This window comes from Xenopus laevis, chromosome 3L (genome assembly GCF_017654675.1).
Source record: "Xenopus laevis strain J_2021 chromosome 3L, Xenopus_laevis_v10.1, whole genome shotgun sequence".
Taxonomy (NCBI): domain Eukaryota; kingdom Metazoa; phylum Chordata; class Amphibia; order Anura; family Pipidae; genus Xenopus; species Xenopus laevis.
The window spans coordinates 65,781,076-65,799,919 of NC_054375.1; the positions used below are offsets into that span (position 1 = coordinate 65,781,076).

At 37.2% G+C, this 18,844-nt stretch overlaps 1 protein-coding gene across 3 annotated transcripts in view; it reads left to right on the forward strand.

Moving 5' to 3' along the window:
• Positions 1 to 489: 489 nt before the first annotated feature.
• The window catches only part of cpm.L (carboxypeptidase M L homeolog), a 46,770-nt gene continuing 28,415 nt past the window's right edge, over positions 490 to 18,844 (forward strand). The window contains exons 1-2 of one of the 3 annotated variants that reach the window (XM_041586348.1): positions 490 to 737; positions 3,238 to 3,397. In XM_041586348.1, coding sequence (XP_041442282.1) covers positions 729 to 737; positions 3,238 to 3,397 — 169 coding nt within the window. In that variant the 5' untranslated portion in view covers positions 490 to 728. The remainder of the gene's footprint in view (positions 738 to 3,237; positions 3,398 to 18,844) is intronic. The other 2 variants (XM_041586347.1, XM_018252456.2) reach the window with 2 other exon arrangements.

Here is an 18,844-nt window from a genome sequence, read left to right on the forward strand (position 1 = left end):
AAAACCCAGCATCCATACACACACCACTCCCTACTTTTAATTAAATTCTATATACCCATACCTATACTAACTATAGAGTTAAGTATCGCAATAGCCTTTGATATTATGTCTGTCCAAAAAATCATCCAAGCCATTCTTAAAGGCATTAACTGTTGCATATCTCTTTTAATTGATATTATTCTGTGTTGCTTTAAAAATAAGGTTGAATTGCAGGGGCACCTTCATTTTTTAAACATCCCCCCCAGAGAGTCCTTTTATTACAAGCAACAAAACTTGAGCTCGACACAATGATATACTGGAGGAAGCCTGCGGGGCAGCCATTGTATTCGAGGGCGTTTGCTACAATTATAAACAATATACCATGACGTGGATGTTGACTTTTATCTGTCATACACACTCCTAACCCAACCCATTCCATGAACCAGATAACTTCTACGGACTAGAGAATTAGGGACCCTGCGAGACAAGTGTAAAGCTCCCAGCAGGCGGCGCAAAAGTACCGGGATGAAGTTATGTGAGCGAGTTACAGGGGGGTAGAGCCGCTGCTCCGGTGCGGTGTGTTTGTGGTGAGGTAGGAAGGGCAGTCCGGGGGCGGGATGAGTTGGAGACAAGACAAGACGTAGGTGAGAGACATCATGCTTTCAGAAGTGTCGGTGAGGTGAGCAGATAAAGAGCCATGTGCACATCCTGGTGACTACTGTTTCTAGGACAGCGGGACAATAGCAAGGATGAACTGGGTAAGGCTGGGAGCTTGGACTAACGTTTCTTCTCTGGGGACTTGCCATTTCTACCTGTACTTCTCTCTATCTCTTTCTCTGTGACTGATCTTTTCTCTATAATGTCATGGTCCTTTTTTTATACTACAATAGAAAACTTCTGCTGAGACAAGGCTGGACATTTTCATGAAATAATAAGTGTTAATAAGTTTTTCCCCCATCAGGAAACCTAGATAGGACAAGTTCTTCATAGTTCTCTGCCTAATACATTGTAATACTTACTGGAGGAAAAGCTGAACAACTATTGATTGCAAAAACTTGCTTTGGTGTGGCAGCAAGGAGAATGAAATGCCATTTTACTCCAATTATATATTTTTATTAAATATATTGGACCTTGATAATATGTAATAATAAAAAGACAAAGTTTTTTTTTTACAAAGGGTGCACCGGTTTGAAGATATTTAGTGTATACATGCTATAACCGAGCACCCCTATTACTAAGACGTAATAAGCCTTGGAATGTGGATACTCACTTGGTTGTATATATATATATATATGTATAAATATACATTACTGTCATTTATCACTCTTTGTAAATAAGCCCTATAATACTTATTTAAAGGAAGGGTCACTTTACTGTAAATGTTTACTGTCAGGTAATCTAAACTGCCCATATATGGGACAATATTAGCTGCCAACTGTACTTGACTGCCAGTTTATTGGCTTATGCATGGAAACAGATGACCTACCTGACAGCTATCTGGCCGGGGATCGACTAGTTATTTATCAGGCAGGTTTGAAAGTTTAGTTGGGTGGGAACCATTTAAGGCTTCTGATGCTGTTTTCTCCTGATGTGTCTGCTAAAGGTGGCCTAAGACGTAACAATAACGTTTTTTCCAAGAAAGATTACTCATTTCAATATACACGTGTAGAGCTGCTTTGTCAGATACACAGGTAGAAACAATAGAATTCTACCTGTATCGGAGGATTCAGCACTAACTGTGGCAGATGTTCGGATGCCATCAACATTTTCCGCCTGAGCCGATCGACAAGCAAGTGGGAGATGATCCAACCAATATCTGCTGAAGACTTGGATAATGGTCTGCTTGTCTCCCACCATACACACACCTAATATCGTACGAAAATTAGTTTTGTACGATAATATTGGTGTGTGTATGGCCACCCTAAGTTATTGTTCTAATTAAGCCCTCCACAGACAGTGTACAGGTGCTTTGCATTTTTTTTTTTACAAGGGGCTAGGGTTTGAATTATTTACCCTTTTCTTCTGCCTCTCCTGTACTGATGGCTTATAGGAATAGCCCTAGCAATACAGACTTTATTAAATGTCATATTTTTATGATCAATATATTTGATCCTGGATTCTGTTTTGTACAGTCCTTGTGTACTTTTTTTCAGTCTGCTGCTTTTGTTTGTTCATGGGTTCTGAAAAAATAGTGTCCCCTGTTTATTATAATATTAAAGGGGAACTTCATCCAATAACGAAAAAGTAAACAACTTTCCAATACACATTCATCAGAAAAATGATCTATTTATATAACGCTGGCAGTGCATTACAGAGATTATACATCATTCACATTCACATTGGAGCTTACATTCTAAAGTGTTGCATTCACACATTTTTTTACATCAACATTTAACTTTTTTTTTAATCCTCACCTGCCTATTTTTTTCTGGGTAGAACATTGACTTCATTAAAATTACATTTTTTTCATTATGCAGAAAACAGTCTTTGGAAGGAGGAGACCAAATGCAAACTGTTTTGAAGGGCCAAAAAAAGAAAGGACCTTATATACATTTAACTATACTGATACCCTAAATATCTAAGCATTGCATATTTGCTTTAGAAAAAATATCCTACTTGGGCACTGCCACACATGGCTGTTTTTCCCCTTGCATATAAACTCAGGAGGAGAAACAGCCAGTCCACTACCATCTACTCCTTCTTGATGGTGTCGGCCTGCGTGCAGACACAAGGAGGTAATTTCAGCGAGGACACACAAGAGTATGCATTTTTGCACTGAAATATTCTCTTTTATTGTAGCTCAGGGTATATAATTCCCCTAAATTGCTCTGCAATAGCAGTAGCATTAATGCACTAATTTCTATACTTCATGAAACTTTATACAGATTTTTGTAGTTAAATATGAAAATTATGTAGTATAAAGGGATGTACCAAATTCAGGATTCGGTTTGGGATTAAGAAAAGGTTTGGCCTTTTGCCAGCAGGATTCATATTCAGCCAAATCCAAGTATCTTGCTGGTTCAAATCTTTAAAATAATGTAACTTACCATTACGTGAACAAGTAAACTAAGATATTGTCTTCTGCGCCCACTATTCTTTCACCCAATTTGCATATGCAAATTAGTCCAGTGTACACTTATTTTACACACAATCACCATATGACCGCACCCTTTTAATCTAGATACAGCAGTATTACCTATATAATGAGCAGATTGAGAAAATACCTGCACCTAATGTTCTAAATTTTCTTTTATCCAGCAGGTAGTGAAATGCTGTTTCTTTCTGGGAGTTACCACAGTGTTGTGTAGTCTGGATTTTAACTACCATGACAATAAAGCTGTGGAAAACTATTTGAAGGATATTAATAAAAATTACTCATCAATAACGTATCTTCATAGTATTGGGAGCTCAGTGGCAGGTAAGTGGAATCGAATTTCTGTTACTGGTGTACATTACTAAAAGAAACAGTAACACCAAAACCTGAAAGTGCTTTAAATTCAAATACAATGTACTATTGCCCTGACAAGTAAAACTGCTTCAGAAATACTGTTATAATTTATATAAACTGCTGTATAGCCATGGGGGTAGCCATTCAACTTTAGAGCTAAATGGCTCAGGTTAAATACTAGACACAATTTAAGCTCTGTAGAATCTCATTGTATTGTACAGAGGTTATCTTCTTTCTGCTATGTAAAAAGAAAACAAGGGTTATATTTTGGTATAATCACCCATTGAAATGCATTGAACTTGGTTGAACAGCAAGGCAAAACTACATTTCTTAGGGACTGATTATACATTATACTTTTATTTTCACGTTCATGGATAATGGCTCATTTTCACTTTCATTTTCACCCAAATTAATTCACTCTGGTCTATCTACCTCTTATATAAGTAGCATTGAACAAGCTTAATCATGCTTAATGAGTGCAAATTTATTTAAATTATCATACAATATTAGTAACGTACGTGTCCATTAACAGTAGTCATTTGGATGGCAACTTTGAGTTTGCCATGTCTGCAGTGTTGTAACTAGCTATACAGCAGACCCTGTGGTTGGGGGGGGGGCAGGCAACTAAGGGGCCTGGACTATGGGGTCTGCTGTATCATATTCCCCCCTCCTCATCCTGCTCTAAATTTTGTATTGCATGTACTGTTGCCCTGCACTTATAAAAGTGATCTGTTTACTTAAGAAACACTACAAAAGTTCATATAAACAATCTGTTGTGTAGCAATGGTGGGAATTGAAAAACGTTTACATGGCACAGGTTAAATAATGGATAACAGATAACACCATTATGTGCTACAGAGCTTATCTGCTATCTGCTGTGTAACTTGAGTCATTTCTCCTTTGAATGGCTGCCCCCATTGTTACACAGCAGCATATTTATATAAACAGTAGTGTTTCTGAAGCAAACACAGCAGCTTTACCAGTGCAGGGCAACACTGCATTAGATTTTTATTACTTTAAAACACTTCCTTTTTTTTACTGTTCCTTTAAGTTTTGGATGCACCCCAAAAGTATCTGTTTAAGTGGTTTTACAAATCAGCTAGACAGGCCTATAGACCTTTTAAGGGGTTGTTCATCTTCCAAACACTTTTTTCAGTTTAGTTGTTGCCAGATTTTTCACCATAAAAAAATTGCTTTCCATCTTTTATTTTTTACCGTTTTCCCAAAATTGAAGTTAAATGTTTAATGATCTTGTGTTTCAATCTGGCAGCTCAGTGATCCAGGAGCATTCTAAACTGTTACAATTTTTTACATTTAGTTGATACAATATTATCCATACATTTCTCAGCAGCGTCTACAGAATATTAGCAACTATTGTATCGATTCTAACAGTTGCCTTTTATGAAATGCGGAGATTCTGCTCAGCAGTGATAAAGATAACAAATGTATCAACTAAATGTATTCATTTAGAACAATAAAAGAGTCGGCAACCCACCTCCCGGAGCTGGTTTAGAAGGTGAAAAATGAAACGTTACACTTGAATATTAGAAAAACAGACACAAATAGAAAATAGAGTGTTATTAGAAAAAGTCTTTATTTCATGTGATCTGTCTGAAACCAATGAACAACCCCTTTAAAGCGCCACATTTAAATTATAGCAGCAGAGCAGAAAAGAAAAAGACCACACAAAATGTGATATGTGACCCAGTAAACAGGGCCATATTTCAGTACCGGAAAGAACTATATTTTTTTCTGCAAAATAGTAGCTGCCATTAAAGTCCCCATAGACGCGACGATTCTTCTCTGGTGAACGACCGATTTCAGCGCAGTCTGACCAATCCGTCAAATTATCGTGCGGTTAGTGGGATTCAAATGATCGTACATCTTACGATTTTGGCTGACATCTGTCAGGAAATTGATCGGCCAGGTCAAAAAATCTTTGGCGGCCGACATCTGTCAGAAAATTGATCCGCCAGGTTTAAAAATCTTATCGCCCCAGTGCAATCTATCTATGTTTGCAGGGCCAAGCAGGCATCTACTCTTCAGTTTTGCTAGCAATATCGCCTGAAATGGTATTTTTAGTTGATTTCGAGATAATCGTGGTCTCAAGATAACGATTGAATCTTTTAAAAATCTTCAAATCTATGGCCAGCTTTAGTGTCTCGAAGCACAGTCCAGTGCATATAAAACCCTTACAGGAGTTCACATAGACTAGCTGATGTAATCTTTAAGGGGCAGATTTATCAAGGGTCAAATTAAAAATTTGATTTTTTAAATTCAAATTTCGAGTTTATATTAGTGTAATTTGACGAGGGAATAATCCAAATTCGATTTGAGTTTAAAAAAATGTTGAAATTCGAATTTCAAAATTTATCATGTACTGCCCCTTTAAGAATTCAAATTAGACTATTCGCCATCTAAAACCTGCCAAATTGGTGTTTTAGCCTATGGGGATCCTCCTAAAATCAATTTAGAGTGATTTGGTGGACTTTTGAAAATCAAATTTTTTTCAAAAGATTTATTTTTTTTTGGTGAAAAAACTCAAATCGAATTATTTTTTAAATAAATTTTGATTGGTCATTTTTTTTTTTCAATTTCGAGTTTATGGGGGTTTATGTGAGTTTTTATAAACTCCCATAAACTCTAAATTCAACCCTTGATAAATGTGCCCCTAAAGCTGGCCATAGATGCAAAGACCCGATCGTACGAATCATCGTACGATCGGACTTTCCCATCTCCCGACCCGCCACTAACCATTCAGATCAAAGTCTTACCAGTCAGATTAGTAAAAGAACAGATCAGCAATGTTCTGCCCCTGACAGCAATCGTACGATATCTATGTCCGACCAAAGCTAGTGACAGTCTCCCACTGAAAATCGCACGATCGGCAATACACGCAGAGATATTATCCGCAGCCGACAGAAATTTTCTAACCTGTCTGATCGACCAAACGACCGATCTCCGCCGGACGAAAAATGTCGGGACTCTCCACACACGGTTCGAAAATCGTACGAATCCTCGATTCGTACGATCAGATCTTTGCGTCTATGGCCAGCTTAAGTGATCAGATTTTAAAAACTGAGCAATCATTTTGGTCCCCCACATGGAATGAGGTCAGTCCAGTGTAGTAGAAAATTACCATACTGGCATGTATAAAGCCAGATAAAACTGGCTATAGATGTGCAGATATAATCGTACAAAAAACATTTTTGAATTGGGTGTGAGCTCCAAATAATCATCTGAATAATTTCCGTACCATGGAAAACGGTTGTTCAGCCGATCAGACAGGTTAGAAAGGGTGTCACCCTGCTGGCGTGCTGACATTTGACGTATACTATCCACAATTCAAGTGCCAAGCTCAATTTATTGTGAGTAGCTTATCTGTTGTCTGCTATATGCAGGGGCAATACTGGCCCCTCTGCCGCCTGAGGCAGCAGCAGTTGCTGCCGCCCCCCCTCCGGCATGCGCTTACCTTTTTGCGCCTGACCAGGGTCCAAGGGGGTCCACGAGGACGGCAGAGAGGGACAGTATGCTAGCGCAATGAAGAATGAAGGATTTAATTCCAAGACATCATTTAAGCTGACAGCATTTTAAAGTGTATAATAATAATAATTTTTTGAAAATTTGCACTGAAAATAAGCTAACATTTTAATAATTTAATACCACGATGTATCGCAAAACATATAAGATATGTTTTGTAATGGGAATCAACATTTGTATATCAAAACTACATGTACCTTATATGTGCAGCATAACACTATCTGTCATTCATTTTGTGTCATTCTCACTTGCATGAAATATTGAATAGGGATGCTGCTTTGTATGTTTAAAGGCTAAACTTCACTAGTACACTTGCCCATGGGAAAATATCACTGGTAATAAAAAGTAACTGATGATTGATTGTTATGGGCAACCTGTCTTTGTAAATCATCCCTGTGAACTGCAGCATTCCAAGCCATTTGATGTATTTTTTTTCTCATTACACTGATCAATTTAGCCTAATTATTCAATAAACCAAAGGGAAATGTAAGTTTTATCAAAATCATTATTTATCATAACTTTCAGGGAGTCAGCTTATCAGATCATAAAAAAGCAAATAGTCGAATAAAATTCAAACGCCGACTATGGGCAGTGCTCACTTTTAATATCTATTTCTTGTTCATTTGATCAGTATTGATTTGTCAATACAGATATGAGCCACAGACAAATGTAATCAAATGTGTTATTCCAGATAAAAATTCCAAAATGGTTGGTTAGAGATCTGCACCAGGTAGCACCATGGCTAGGCATGTCGGTTGTTAATCCCTCTGTGCAGAAATGTGTTTGGCTAGCAGTCATGGGTTAATAGGGGAGTAAATCTTGACAATTTGCTTTGTTTATTGGTACCTAGTCTGTTGCTCTTGCATTTTAAATTTGACCCCAAACTCATTCAAACAGTTCAGTTTATCTGAAAACAAGCAACTATACACAGTTAACAGAAACTAAAGCTGTCTCACAGTATTTTTTATTTAAATGATAGAACAAAAGTTGATGTACTTTAAGTCTTTTGACATAATGCTTTTTCTGTGTGTACTTATTTGCATTGTAGCACTCGTATCCGGCACAAGCTAAATTTTTACAGGACGAGTAGCTTTTTTTTCTTTTGCTGCTGCTTCTAAGTTGTCAAATAGTAAAGAAAACATGACAAGACGTGAATAACTGTAGTCACTTTAGCAATTACAGCTTAAAGGGTGACTATCGCGATAATTAAAATTTAAATATAAGCTTCATCATACTGAAATAAGAAACTGTCTAAATACACTCAATTAAATATTCAGTATAGTTTCTGAAATAATCAAGTTTATTTTCACTTATGCTCTCTTAGCATCTGTTTCTTCCTTTTCTAGCAGATGTAATAGAGCTCACTCAAAAAACTGATTTCACTAAAAACAAAATCTAACAAAATAACTGCCTTTTGCATAAATTCTGCATTTAGAGAGACATGATGTCTGGTGAGTGAGCACTGATAAATCTTCTAGGCAAAAGTAGCCCACCTATAAGATATATTGGATCTAACGGTCAATGAATATCTGACACCCAACTCCTGCATGAAAAGAGAATGAAGAGAAACAGATGCTGAGAGATGGATAGTGAAGATAAACTTGATTATTTCAGAAACAGTACAGCATTTCTAATTAGTTATATTTAGAAAATGTCTTATTTTAGTATGCTGAAGCTTATATTACAATTTCGTGACAGTTCCCCTTTAAACACTGTTTTTGGAATGCTGCATTGAGCATTTCCCTGTGACACTTAGGGGCAGATGTATTAAGGGTCGAATATCGAGGGTTAATTAACCCTCGATAGTCAACTGGGGAATTAAAATCCTTCCCCATAGGCTAACATTGACTTTGGTAGCTTTTAGGTGGCGAACTAGGGGGTCGAAGTTTTTTCTTAAAGAGACAGTACTTTAACTATCGAATGGTCGAATAGTCAAACGATTTTTAGTTTGAATCGTTCGATTCGAAGTCGTAGTAGTAGTCGAAGATCGAAGTAGCCCATTCGATGGTTGAAGTAGCCAAAAAAAACACTTCGAAATTCGAAGTATTTTTTCTTCTATTCCTTCACTCGAACTTAGTGAATGGGCCCCTAAGAAAAATGCTGAAAAGCTGGCACTAGAGATTAAGATGGTAATTTATCAAAGGTCGAATTTTAGAGCTTTGCAAGCTTTTTTAGGGAACTAGCACACGGGCAGATTCGGGGAGATTTAGTCGCCTAGCGACTAATCACCTCTTCTGCGGGGCGAAAATCTCCCCGAACTGCCTTCCCCCTGCCTTTCTCCTGCTATTATGAGAAAACGCCAGCGCCAATGCACTCGCGGTGCTTCTATTTCCAAAGTCTCCTGAAGTTTCCTCATTAGGCAACTTCCGTTTTGACTGAAAAATACCTTCGAAAACACAAATACTTCATGGAAAAAACTATTTAAACTTTAATAAATCTGCCCCTAAATGTAGTAAGGGACAGATTTATCAATATTCAGATTTTTACCATGATTCAAGCTTAGTGTAGCAAATATCACAGATTCAAGTTCCAAAAACTTTTCAAGATTTATGGGGTTATTTATTAAAAGTCAAGTTGTGTTTTTCTTAAAAAAATGCAAGTTTTTCAAGACTAGTTTCACAAAAAACTTTTTAGGATGAATAAAAACTTATTTTGAGATTTATTATGCCCCGAAGCCTTAAAAAGCTAAAACCTGTCGAGGTCATGTCGAATTTAATGGCAGAGATCCCTTGAACCATTTGAAGATGTGTTTTGCCCTTTTGGATTTTTTACTGTGGTTTGCACTCAAAAACTCGTTCTATTCGAGGTATTTGAGGGTTTTTTTTGCCTATAAGCAGATCAATTTGAGTATTCAAGTTTTTTCCTCCGATTGCATTCAGTCAAATTTTTTACATTAGGGTTTTTTTCATAAATAAGCAAACATTAGAGTTGTGAGTATATTCAAGGTAGAAAAAAACCTTGCAAACCTCAGAAACTCGACCTTTGATAAATAACCCCCTTAATAAATGCAAAAATAAAGCATCTAAAAGCTGGGAGTTCTCATATAAGTCATTGGGAGTTGTATTTTCAAATATCAAGCTATTTTTGTTGATAAATCTGCACCTAATGTTTGCTTTGATTTAATGAACAATATCAAATATAGGAATAACCTTGTTTTCTTTTTTTTTCTAAACATTACTTTTTCAATTATTTGTAATGCAACATTTTTCCATTCCTTTTCGGCTTCAAAGAGCTGTATAGCTGAAGTTAGACACATTATAAGAACACAAGTGAGGCACTTTGTTAGAGCACTGTTTTAGGACTGTACGGCTTATGTGCCTGTTAATTCAGCATCAAGCCACGGTTTGCTAATCATCTTAAATTCAATGCTAGTATTATTTAATCATTTTGCCAAGCTAAACACACAGCACAAAACCGTTTTTGTTTGGGTGCCAGAGCATTTAAAAGTCTTTAAGTGTATTATTGATTCATCAACCATTATGGTGCCATAGTGAGATTAGGAAAATGTGATAATATTATATAGTCAGGAGAGCGGAAAGTTTCCTTGAATAAAGTTTAAAAAAACAAAATATTTTATACATCTTGTACAATGGTCTTTATTGAGATACCAGATTGAAGAATTATGTTAGTTATTTTTTTAACAATGATTAGAGGAGTTCATGAATGCCTTCTTGTTTGTAATAAATGGCTAATGGAATTAGCTGTGTTATTCTGTACAGTAGAGCCCCCATTTAAGTTTTTATGGGGACCAGAAAAAAATATGCATACTCCAGGAAAATGTAAAATCAGAGAAATGCATTATATATTAGTGGAACAACAAACAATTGTGTAAAATGATGGAAAACGTAGTCAGTGTATGAAAAATTGAGGTTTCACTGTATGCTCTTTATGTTGCGGTATTATTGGCTGGGCTCTAAGAGGAATGATGTATAATCTCAGTAGTGTCATGGAATATGTCTGCCTTGTATAAATTCAGCATAAAAATAATTCGATCCAGTACTTATGGACACAGGAAACACAGATGGAAGTGACATGATCATGCACAGTGAATGGCCTGTGCAGAACTGTAGGGAATGTGTCTCTGTATGAGACATATAGCGTGCTCCCTGAATGTAAACGTACCGCAGAGATTTTAATAAACATTGTATCCATTTCAGCAAGAGTTTATATAAAGTGCTATAAACAAGGCACCACTTAAGTAAACCAGCATAAAGAGTTTTACTTAATTTGGAGCTTTCTGGATAACCGCTTTCTGGATAAGGCTTCCTACAACTGTAGTGGGAAGAAAAAAAATATTTGTACCTGAAAACAAAATAAACTGTTGAATGAACTGCTGTTTTTTGGGATGGATTTAATCATTATATAGGTAGTTAATTTTAATACTAGCACAGGAAGATAATTTTATGTATGTGTGTCACTCTGTCTTGTTGGCAAAATACAAAAAAAGTCCTGTCCTGTTTTGGGAGGACTCTATATATGGGCTTATAATACTCTAGGCAAGATCAGTTATATTATTTTTGCAACATATATATTTGTTCAAAAGCCAGATCTGCAAGCAAAATAGCATGGGCTTATGATAGTGATCTCTTGTTTCTGCAAGAGAATGTGAGATGTAGAGAATATAATATATACATTTTTATGGGCAGAGAAGTGCAAGATATATTCAAGAAATTTTATAGAAACTCTGTAGAAGTTTGGTAGGTTTATACTATAAAATACGTCTCTTGTTTTTCAGTTAGATACACTCACTGGAACACTTACTTTTCAAATTTAGAGTATCACCTTAAAGGAACAGTAAAACAAAAAATCAAAGTGTTTTAAAGTAATGAAAATATGATGTATTGTTGCTCTGCACTGGTAAAAATTATTGGTCTCCTTCAGAAACACTACCATAGTTCTTATAAATATGCTGCTGTGTAGCAATGGCACAAATGAAAAAAAGGCGATATGGCACAGGTTTAATATTGGATAACATATAACACCATTATGTTCTACAGAGCTTATCTGCTGTGTAACCTGAGCCTTTTCGCCTTTGAATGGCTGCTCTGCAGCTTATTTTTTATAAGTAGTGTTCCTAAAGCAAACACATCCGTTTTACTAGTGCTGGGCAACACTGCATTATATTTTTATTACTTTAAAACACTTCCATTTTTTTATGTTGCTGTTCCTTTAACATAGTGTCTACAATGAAAGTGTCTACAATGAAAGAAATAGCCAGTAGTGGGTCAGTTTGAAAGGCACCAGTTAGGCAGGTTCAGGCTGGGTTGGGTGCGAGTTGAGACTAAAAGCAGGGCTAAAGGCAGGGCTGGAATTTCCCAACCTGTCCATCTTCAGCTGCCAGTGCATCCTTTCAAGTCATCTGCTGGAGGAACACTAGTTATCCAAAGTATCACTAGGGAAATGTAAAGCCATAAACAGAAATAAATTCCACAGTTAGATTAAAATTCAGCATCTTGCAATATAATGTGTTGCATTGTGCATAGTGCATTTTAAAGGGACTGTAATACAAAATAAAATGTTACCTAATGAAAGTAAATATAATTATAAGCATTTTCCCTAATCGTAATGATATGTAGATGTTATTGCTATACACTATCTCCTCCCCTGCTGTTCTCTGCACTCAAAATCACACCATTACTAGCTCTTACCTAGCCTTCACTAATTCATTATATGGGAACTATTAGGGCAAATTTACTTATGGTCGAATATCGAGGGTTAATTAACCCTCGATATTCGACTGACGAATTGAAAGCCTTCGAATCGTTCATTTCGAAGGATTTTAAAAATCGATCGAATGATTTTTCTTCGACCAAAAAAAGCAAGCAAAGCCTATGGGGACCTTCCCCATAGGCTAACATTGACTTCGGTAAGTTTTAGGTGGCGAACTAGGGGGTCAAAGTTTTTTTTTAAAGAGACAGTACTTCGACTATCGAATGGTCGAATAGTCGAATGATTTTTAGTTAGAAGACGTAGTCGAAGGTCGAAGTAGCCCATTCAATGGTCGAAGTAGCCAAAAAAACATTCGAAATTCGAAGTTTTTTTTCTTCTATTCCTTCATCCGAGCTAAGTAAATGGGCCCCTTAGTATTCGAATTGCTGTATGTGTATGTGAGCTTCTCTTTGACTAGAACCTTTAGGATGGCCCGTAACTGGGGCAGTCTCTTCAAAAAGAACATGTTTCTCCCATGGACTTTCTTGGTTCCATCCTTAATAGACTTTTGGATATTTCACTGGACTAATCCTGGGTATTAGTATGGCAACGGTTATACACAGTTGAGGGGTGGGCCCTTGGTTACATCATATTCTCTATGAACCTTTAAAGGAGAAGTAACCCCCCCAATAAGAAAAGCCCCTACCTACATCAGATTCTGTATGAACCATTAAAGGAGAACTAAACCCCCTCAAAAGTCCCTACCTACTACCCTAGACAGTCCCCCTTCCTGCTTCCCCCCCCCACATATTTCATTACCCCTGAACGGAGCTCATGGGCGCAATCTTTGGTCTTCATCTGTAAGGGAGCGTTGTATTGGCACATGTGCAGTTGGAGCAGTCTTACAGTTCGTAGCAACTGGCCATTCGCCAAAAGTGCAGTGAATTGCCAAAGGGAAATGGCGTCCACGAGCTCCGCTGCGCTTGCTCTACACTGATAAATGAACAAAGTATTCGGGACACTTTCAGGGGTAATGAACTATGCGCAGGGGGGAGCAGGGGGCATATTTAGGGTAGTGGGTAGGGACTTTTTTTTATTGGGGGGGTTAGTTCTCTTTTACATCACTATGATGGCTGTGTGTGTTACACTTTGTGCTCAAAACATGTTGTGGCAATAGAACACTTAGCAGCAGCTAGATCTGCTTCCTGTCTCCTCCTTCTTCCAAAGTAATTGATATACTGTGCCTGGAGTTAGAGAAGATGGGTGAGATTTATCATGCTTCTTTATTTGGCCACTCCAAGTTTTCACTTTTTGATAAAGATGAGTTTTTACTAACCTGTATTTTATCACTAAACACACTTTAATAAACTTTAATTTTATAGAAAGTGACAGAGAACGTTTTTCAGATATAAAAATGTTTTTTAAAGTTTAAAGGTAACCTCATAACTGTTTCTTGTAGCTGCTGTCTGCTTTCAGACAGCTGTATAAATTACCTTTTAATCACAAGGAGATGCATATTAAGGCTCTTTGTTCACATTCATCATTGCTGATATTAATCTCACCTGTACCTGCATGTACAAAAGTGAGCTTTGTACAGTAACCCACTTCTGAGCTACACCAGTTAAGCTCTGAAACCTGATTATAACACCAGGCACATTTCCCTTTCCCCGCTGGGTATATCATCTTATATTACTTAATATAATTGAGCAGAAATATTTAATGAAATTGTATTCTTTTTGTTTAAGAATGAGGAGAAAGGATAATGTTTCAGTAGAAAGACTTCAGTAAAACTGTTATTGATGTAATATAGTATTAATTCCTATAATGTACAAAACACTTTTCTTGAAGTCCAGAGGGCTCATTTATGACACGTGGCAGGGTGCGAAGTGCAAAAGCAGGGGCAACCTACAATTTATTCAAGACTTGAAGTTGTCTACTTATTAATTTTTAGAGGCCGGTAACTCCAGAAAAGAAAATGTTATAGAAGTTGTTGGGGTTGATATACATATGACTGTTATGGAGCAACAGATTCTGATGTTGATATATAACATGATTTTTATTCCTGCAACAACTGATCCATAATAAAGCAGATTGATTTGTAATAGATGAGTTTAATTTTGTTCCAAGAAAAGTGGATTCAATCAATATTGGTAAAATACACTTGAATCATTTACAAACATATTATCATTGGTCCTTATTTTCTGTGGGATTGAAAATGATAACTTTTATTTTGATTGATATATTTATGGAATCAAAATACTGATCTGTTTGGTAAATTCTACAGTTAAACAATGCCTGCATGCCTCCTTCCCCTTCTCTGTGAACAGAAGCAATGCTATAATCTTGGGGTGGCAATGCTGGAAGGCACTGTGCAAAGTGCAAGAAAATGGCAGATTGCCCCTGTTTTTTTAATTTAGCACCCCACCCTCTATGTCAGTAATAAGCCCACTGGACTTCAAGAATTGTGTTTTGTGCATAAATATAAATAAATAAATACTAAATTATTTCAAATTAATGTTTCACTTGGAAATCATTATGTATTACGTGCATTTGCTCCTGCAAGTAATGCAGCACCATAGGTAGTTGATTGATCCATTCCCAGTGTTAAGCTCCCCATAGACGCGACGATTCTTGTTGCCGAACGACCGATTTTAGGGAAGCCCGACCGATCTTTCGAAATTATCGTGCGGTTAGTGGAATTCGAACGATCGTACATTTTACGATTTTTCGGCCGACATCTGTCAGGAAATTGATCGGCCAGGTCAAAAAATCTTTGTCGGTCCCAGTGCAATCTATCTATGTTTGCAGGGCCGAGCAGGCAGCTCCCCTTTGTTTTCCTGGCAAACTGGTCTTTTTAGTTGATGGTAAATTCGTACGATCGTACGATCGTTCTGAGAAGATCGTGGTCTCACGATCAGGATCTGATCTTTTAAAAATCTCAACATCTATGGCCAGCTTTAATCTGGCCATATAAGCCAAGATCTGATTGCCTGACAAAGTTTCCAAATCAGAGCATCGTTGGTCACCCATGTTCAGTCACAGTTTATATCACATTTAAGATGACAGTTTCGATAAATATGTTTATATAGTTCGTTATTAAGGCTAAAGGTACACATGGTACACAAATAATGCATATTTATTAAGATTAACAATTTTCTGAAAAGGTAGAAAAACTTTTATAATGATGACTAAACTTGATTGAGAGTCATTCTACGATTGCATTATTTTGTTTATACTACATTTCTGTAATCGATTATTCTTTGTCACGTTTTAGCACACATTTATTTTTTTTTACCTGATGAAAATGTGGAGATCAATTCCTTGATCAGATCACCTATGAAAACCCTGTTCGTGCCTGACAGGATTTTTAAATCTGTCTAATTGGGCAAACCATCACTTTGCCCCATTTCATGGCCTCACAGACTGCTGTCTGCAGTGAACCATGCATGAATTGTCTGCAGCAGGGACATATTGTTTTAATTAAGGAAGCATACTAATAAACCAGCTCCATAATAATAACACCTAAAGGGGAACTGGGAACTGAGGAGAGAAGAAAGGCATGCTTTCTACACTAAGCGCAGGTTTGCTGGAGGTAGTTAAGGGACCACTGGGGCCCATAGGCTACAAAGGAACAATTCCTTTAGGGCCAATTCCTTTAAGGTCATTAGAAGTTATATGTTGCTAAATTGGATTTCAGCTCAGGGGCCGTCATTGAAGGCTGCTGAGCGAGAAGACTGGTGCTTCCCCATTCTCCCTAACCACTCATTTGCTTACCTTGGAAAAATAAAATTTTCCATACCTGTATGTAATTTAAGCATTAAATCATGGGGTATTTCATTTGCCTTTGAACCCTAGTGTAACTTAGAATAATAGAACATATATCAAAGGGTGGAATCTTTAATATAACCACAACAGTTAAGCTACCAAGTTAGATTTAATGCACTAGAGAGTTTTTAGTTTTGATGTTATTGTAATATCTTTGTACATGTAGCATGAGAAATCACACAATATGCTTTCCCATAGCAATCACTTTGCACAGATCAGTTAGCCAGTATAAAAACAAAGCTGGTTATTGAGTATAAAGTACTTCTCTGTTTAGGGAGGGCTTTACTTTCTGCCTGTGTTATTTCAACAATACATTCACTGGTACTTGCTGAATTTACATGAAGAATACAGCCTATTTATAATTAAATATACATATGCACTAAAACACATGGGCATAGTTAACTCTTCACAGACAATAATTACTTGCATTTGTTTATTTATCATGATGAGCAGGGATTGCTAAATGGTTTCCACAGGCAGCATCATGATGTCATAAAATGCCAGCTCCTCTGGTCACTATAGCACACTTTATGCATATTCGGTCAAAAATATTCTGAGTAGACTGGTTTTTAACCTATTCCAGGAGCATTGGACCTGCTTAAATGCATAAAGCACATCTTAACGCTACAGTGTACAATGTCTACATTTCCTGCTTTCTTCCAACAATTTGGAGAAGGCATCAATCATACAGTTTTCCCCAATGGAGGCGCATGCAAATAGAGCCTATATACAGACTGGGGGAGAAATGGTATTTTGGGAAGAAAACATCCCTTGTGAGCACTACACTGTATTGTGGAACATGCATGCGCATAAAGAGTAAGTGTATTGGCTTGCTTATCATGTGTCTGTGTGTGATGTAAATCAGATAGATCTTGCATTACATGCATGCGCATGCTTATTATGTATAAGTGTGTGCCCCTCCCCACCCAAGAGTAGGATTTTTGCCCCAAAGTAAGTGTAGACTATTAGGCCACACATCTAGTGAGGAAAACATTGTTTGCATGATATGTGCATTTTAAGTTAGCATAAAATGGTGAAGCCATGGTTTGTGCAGTAGCCAGGGCCTCCATTAGAAATCACAGGCCCTGTACAACAAAATTTTCTGGGGCACCACCCCACCCACCCCAGCGCCCAAGCGCCACCCCAGATCCTGCCCACACCCCAGTTAAAAGACCACACAGACATCAGCGCTAAAAATGGTAACACCCCCCCCCCCGCACACAAGTTATAAAAAGCCATTAATGGTCATGGCCCCCTTATAAGTTGAAAATTAATACTGTGGTGGCCCCCCATAAAAGTTTTTTTTTTTTTTTTAAATGCTGGTGGTCAGGAACCCCCCTACAAGTCAAAAAAACATTGGCACCAGGGCCCCCAGAAAAGTTTTTTTTTTAAAAAACATTGGCGCCGGGCCCCACCTTACAAGTTAAAAGAAACATTGGGACCCCAGAGAATATTTAAAAAAAAACATTGGTGGCAGGGGCCTATAGAGTATTAAAATAATACATTAGTGGCTAGGGGTTTAAAGGAGAAGGAAAGTTGTTTCATACTTGGGGGTGTCAAATGTTAGGCACCCCAAGTGAATGTATTTACTTATCTGAAACCTCAGGCCAGTGTTCAACAGAAAACTGCACCGGCCTGGGTTTATTCCAGCAAGCACCACGGAGTGATCCTCTTCTGGCTTCTTCTTGCTTCTTGCGGCAGCACATGCTCATTAGAGTGAAAAGCCGGCTATTTCATTGAATACAGGTATAATAAATCATTTATTTTGACCAGTCATAATAAAGTTAGATCCTCAGTGGTTGATACATATGTCTTTATTATGGGGGACTTTACAGATGTTATATGAATAGATTATATTACATTTATTGGTCAATAAATGGTCGCTAAAACATATAGGCAAGGGAAGTTTGTACCGAGAGAGCCTCATATAGCTTCCCATTTGCATTTGTCAGCATGAGTTAGAGTAGTTATGCTTTTCTTGTTAAGAGTAATCAGTGAAGTTATATGGGTGTTAGAAGCTCCAGGGTTCTCCTGTGACTATTTGCACACCTGTACTCCATTGGGAACAGGAGGCAGGCAATGGCTACAAGCACAACTATACAGTGCAAGGAGCTCATTTTTACCTTTAATGAATTGGGTTTTACGCACAGCTGACTGCAGGAATGCAACTGCACTTGTGGTCATCAGTGATGTCTTAGAGTGTCTTAGATCTTTGACCACATCACACAAATATTTTGTTACAAACAAAATATATTATTTTTCCTTAAGATGTAATGGATGTATAAATAATACAATTACATTACGTTGCTGGAAATAGCACATTTAAAAATGGACTTTGATGTGACATGACAATTGTAGGCGAATAAAGCAACATCCGTCCAGTGTGTTTGCTTTGAATACATC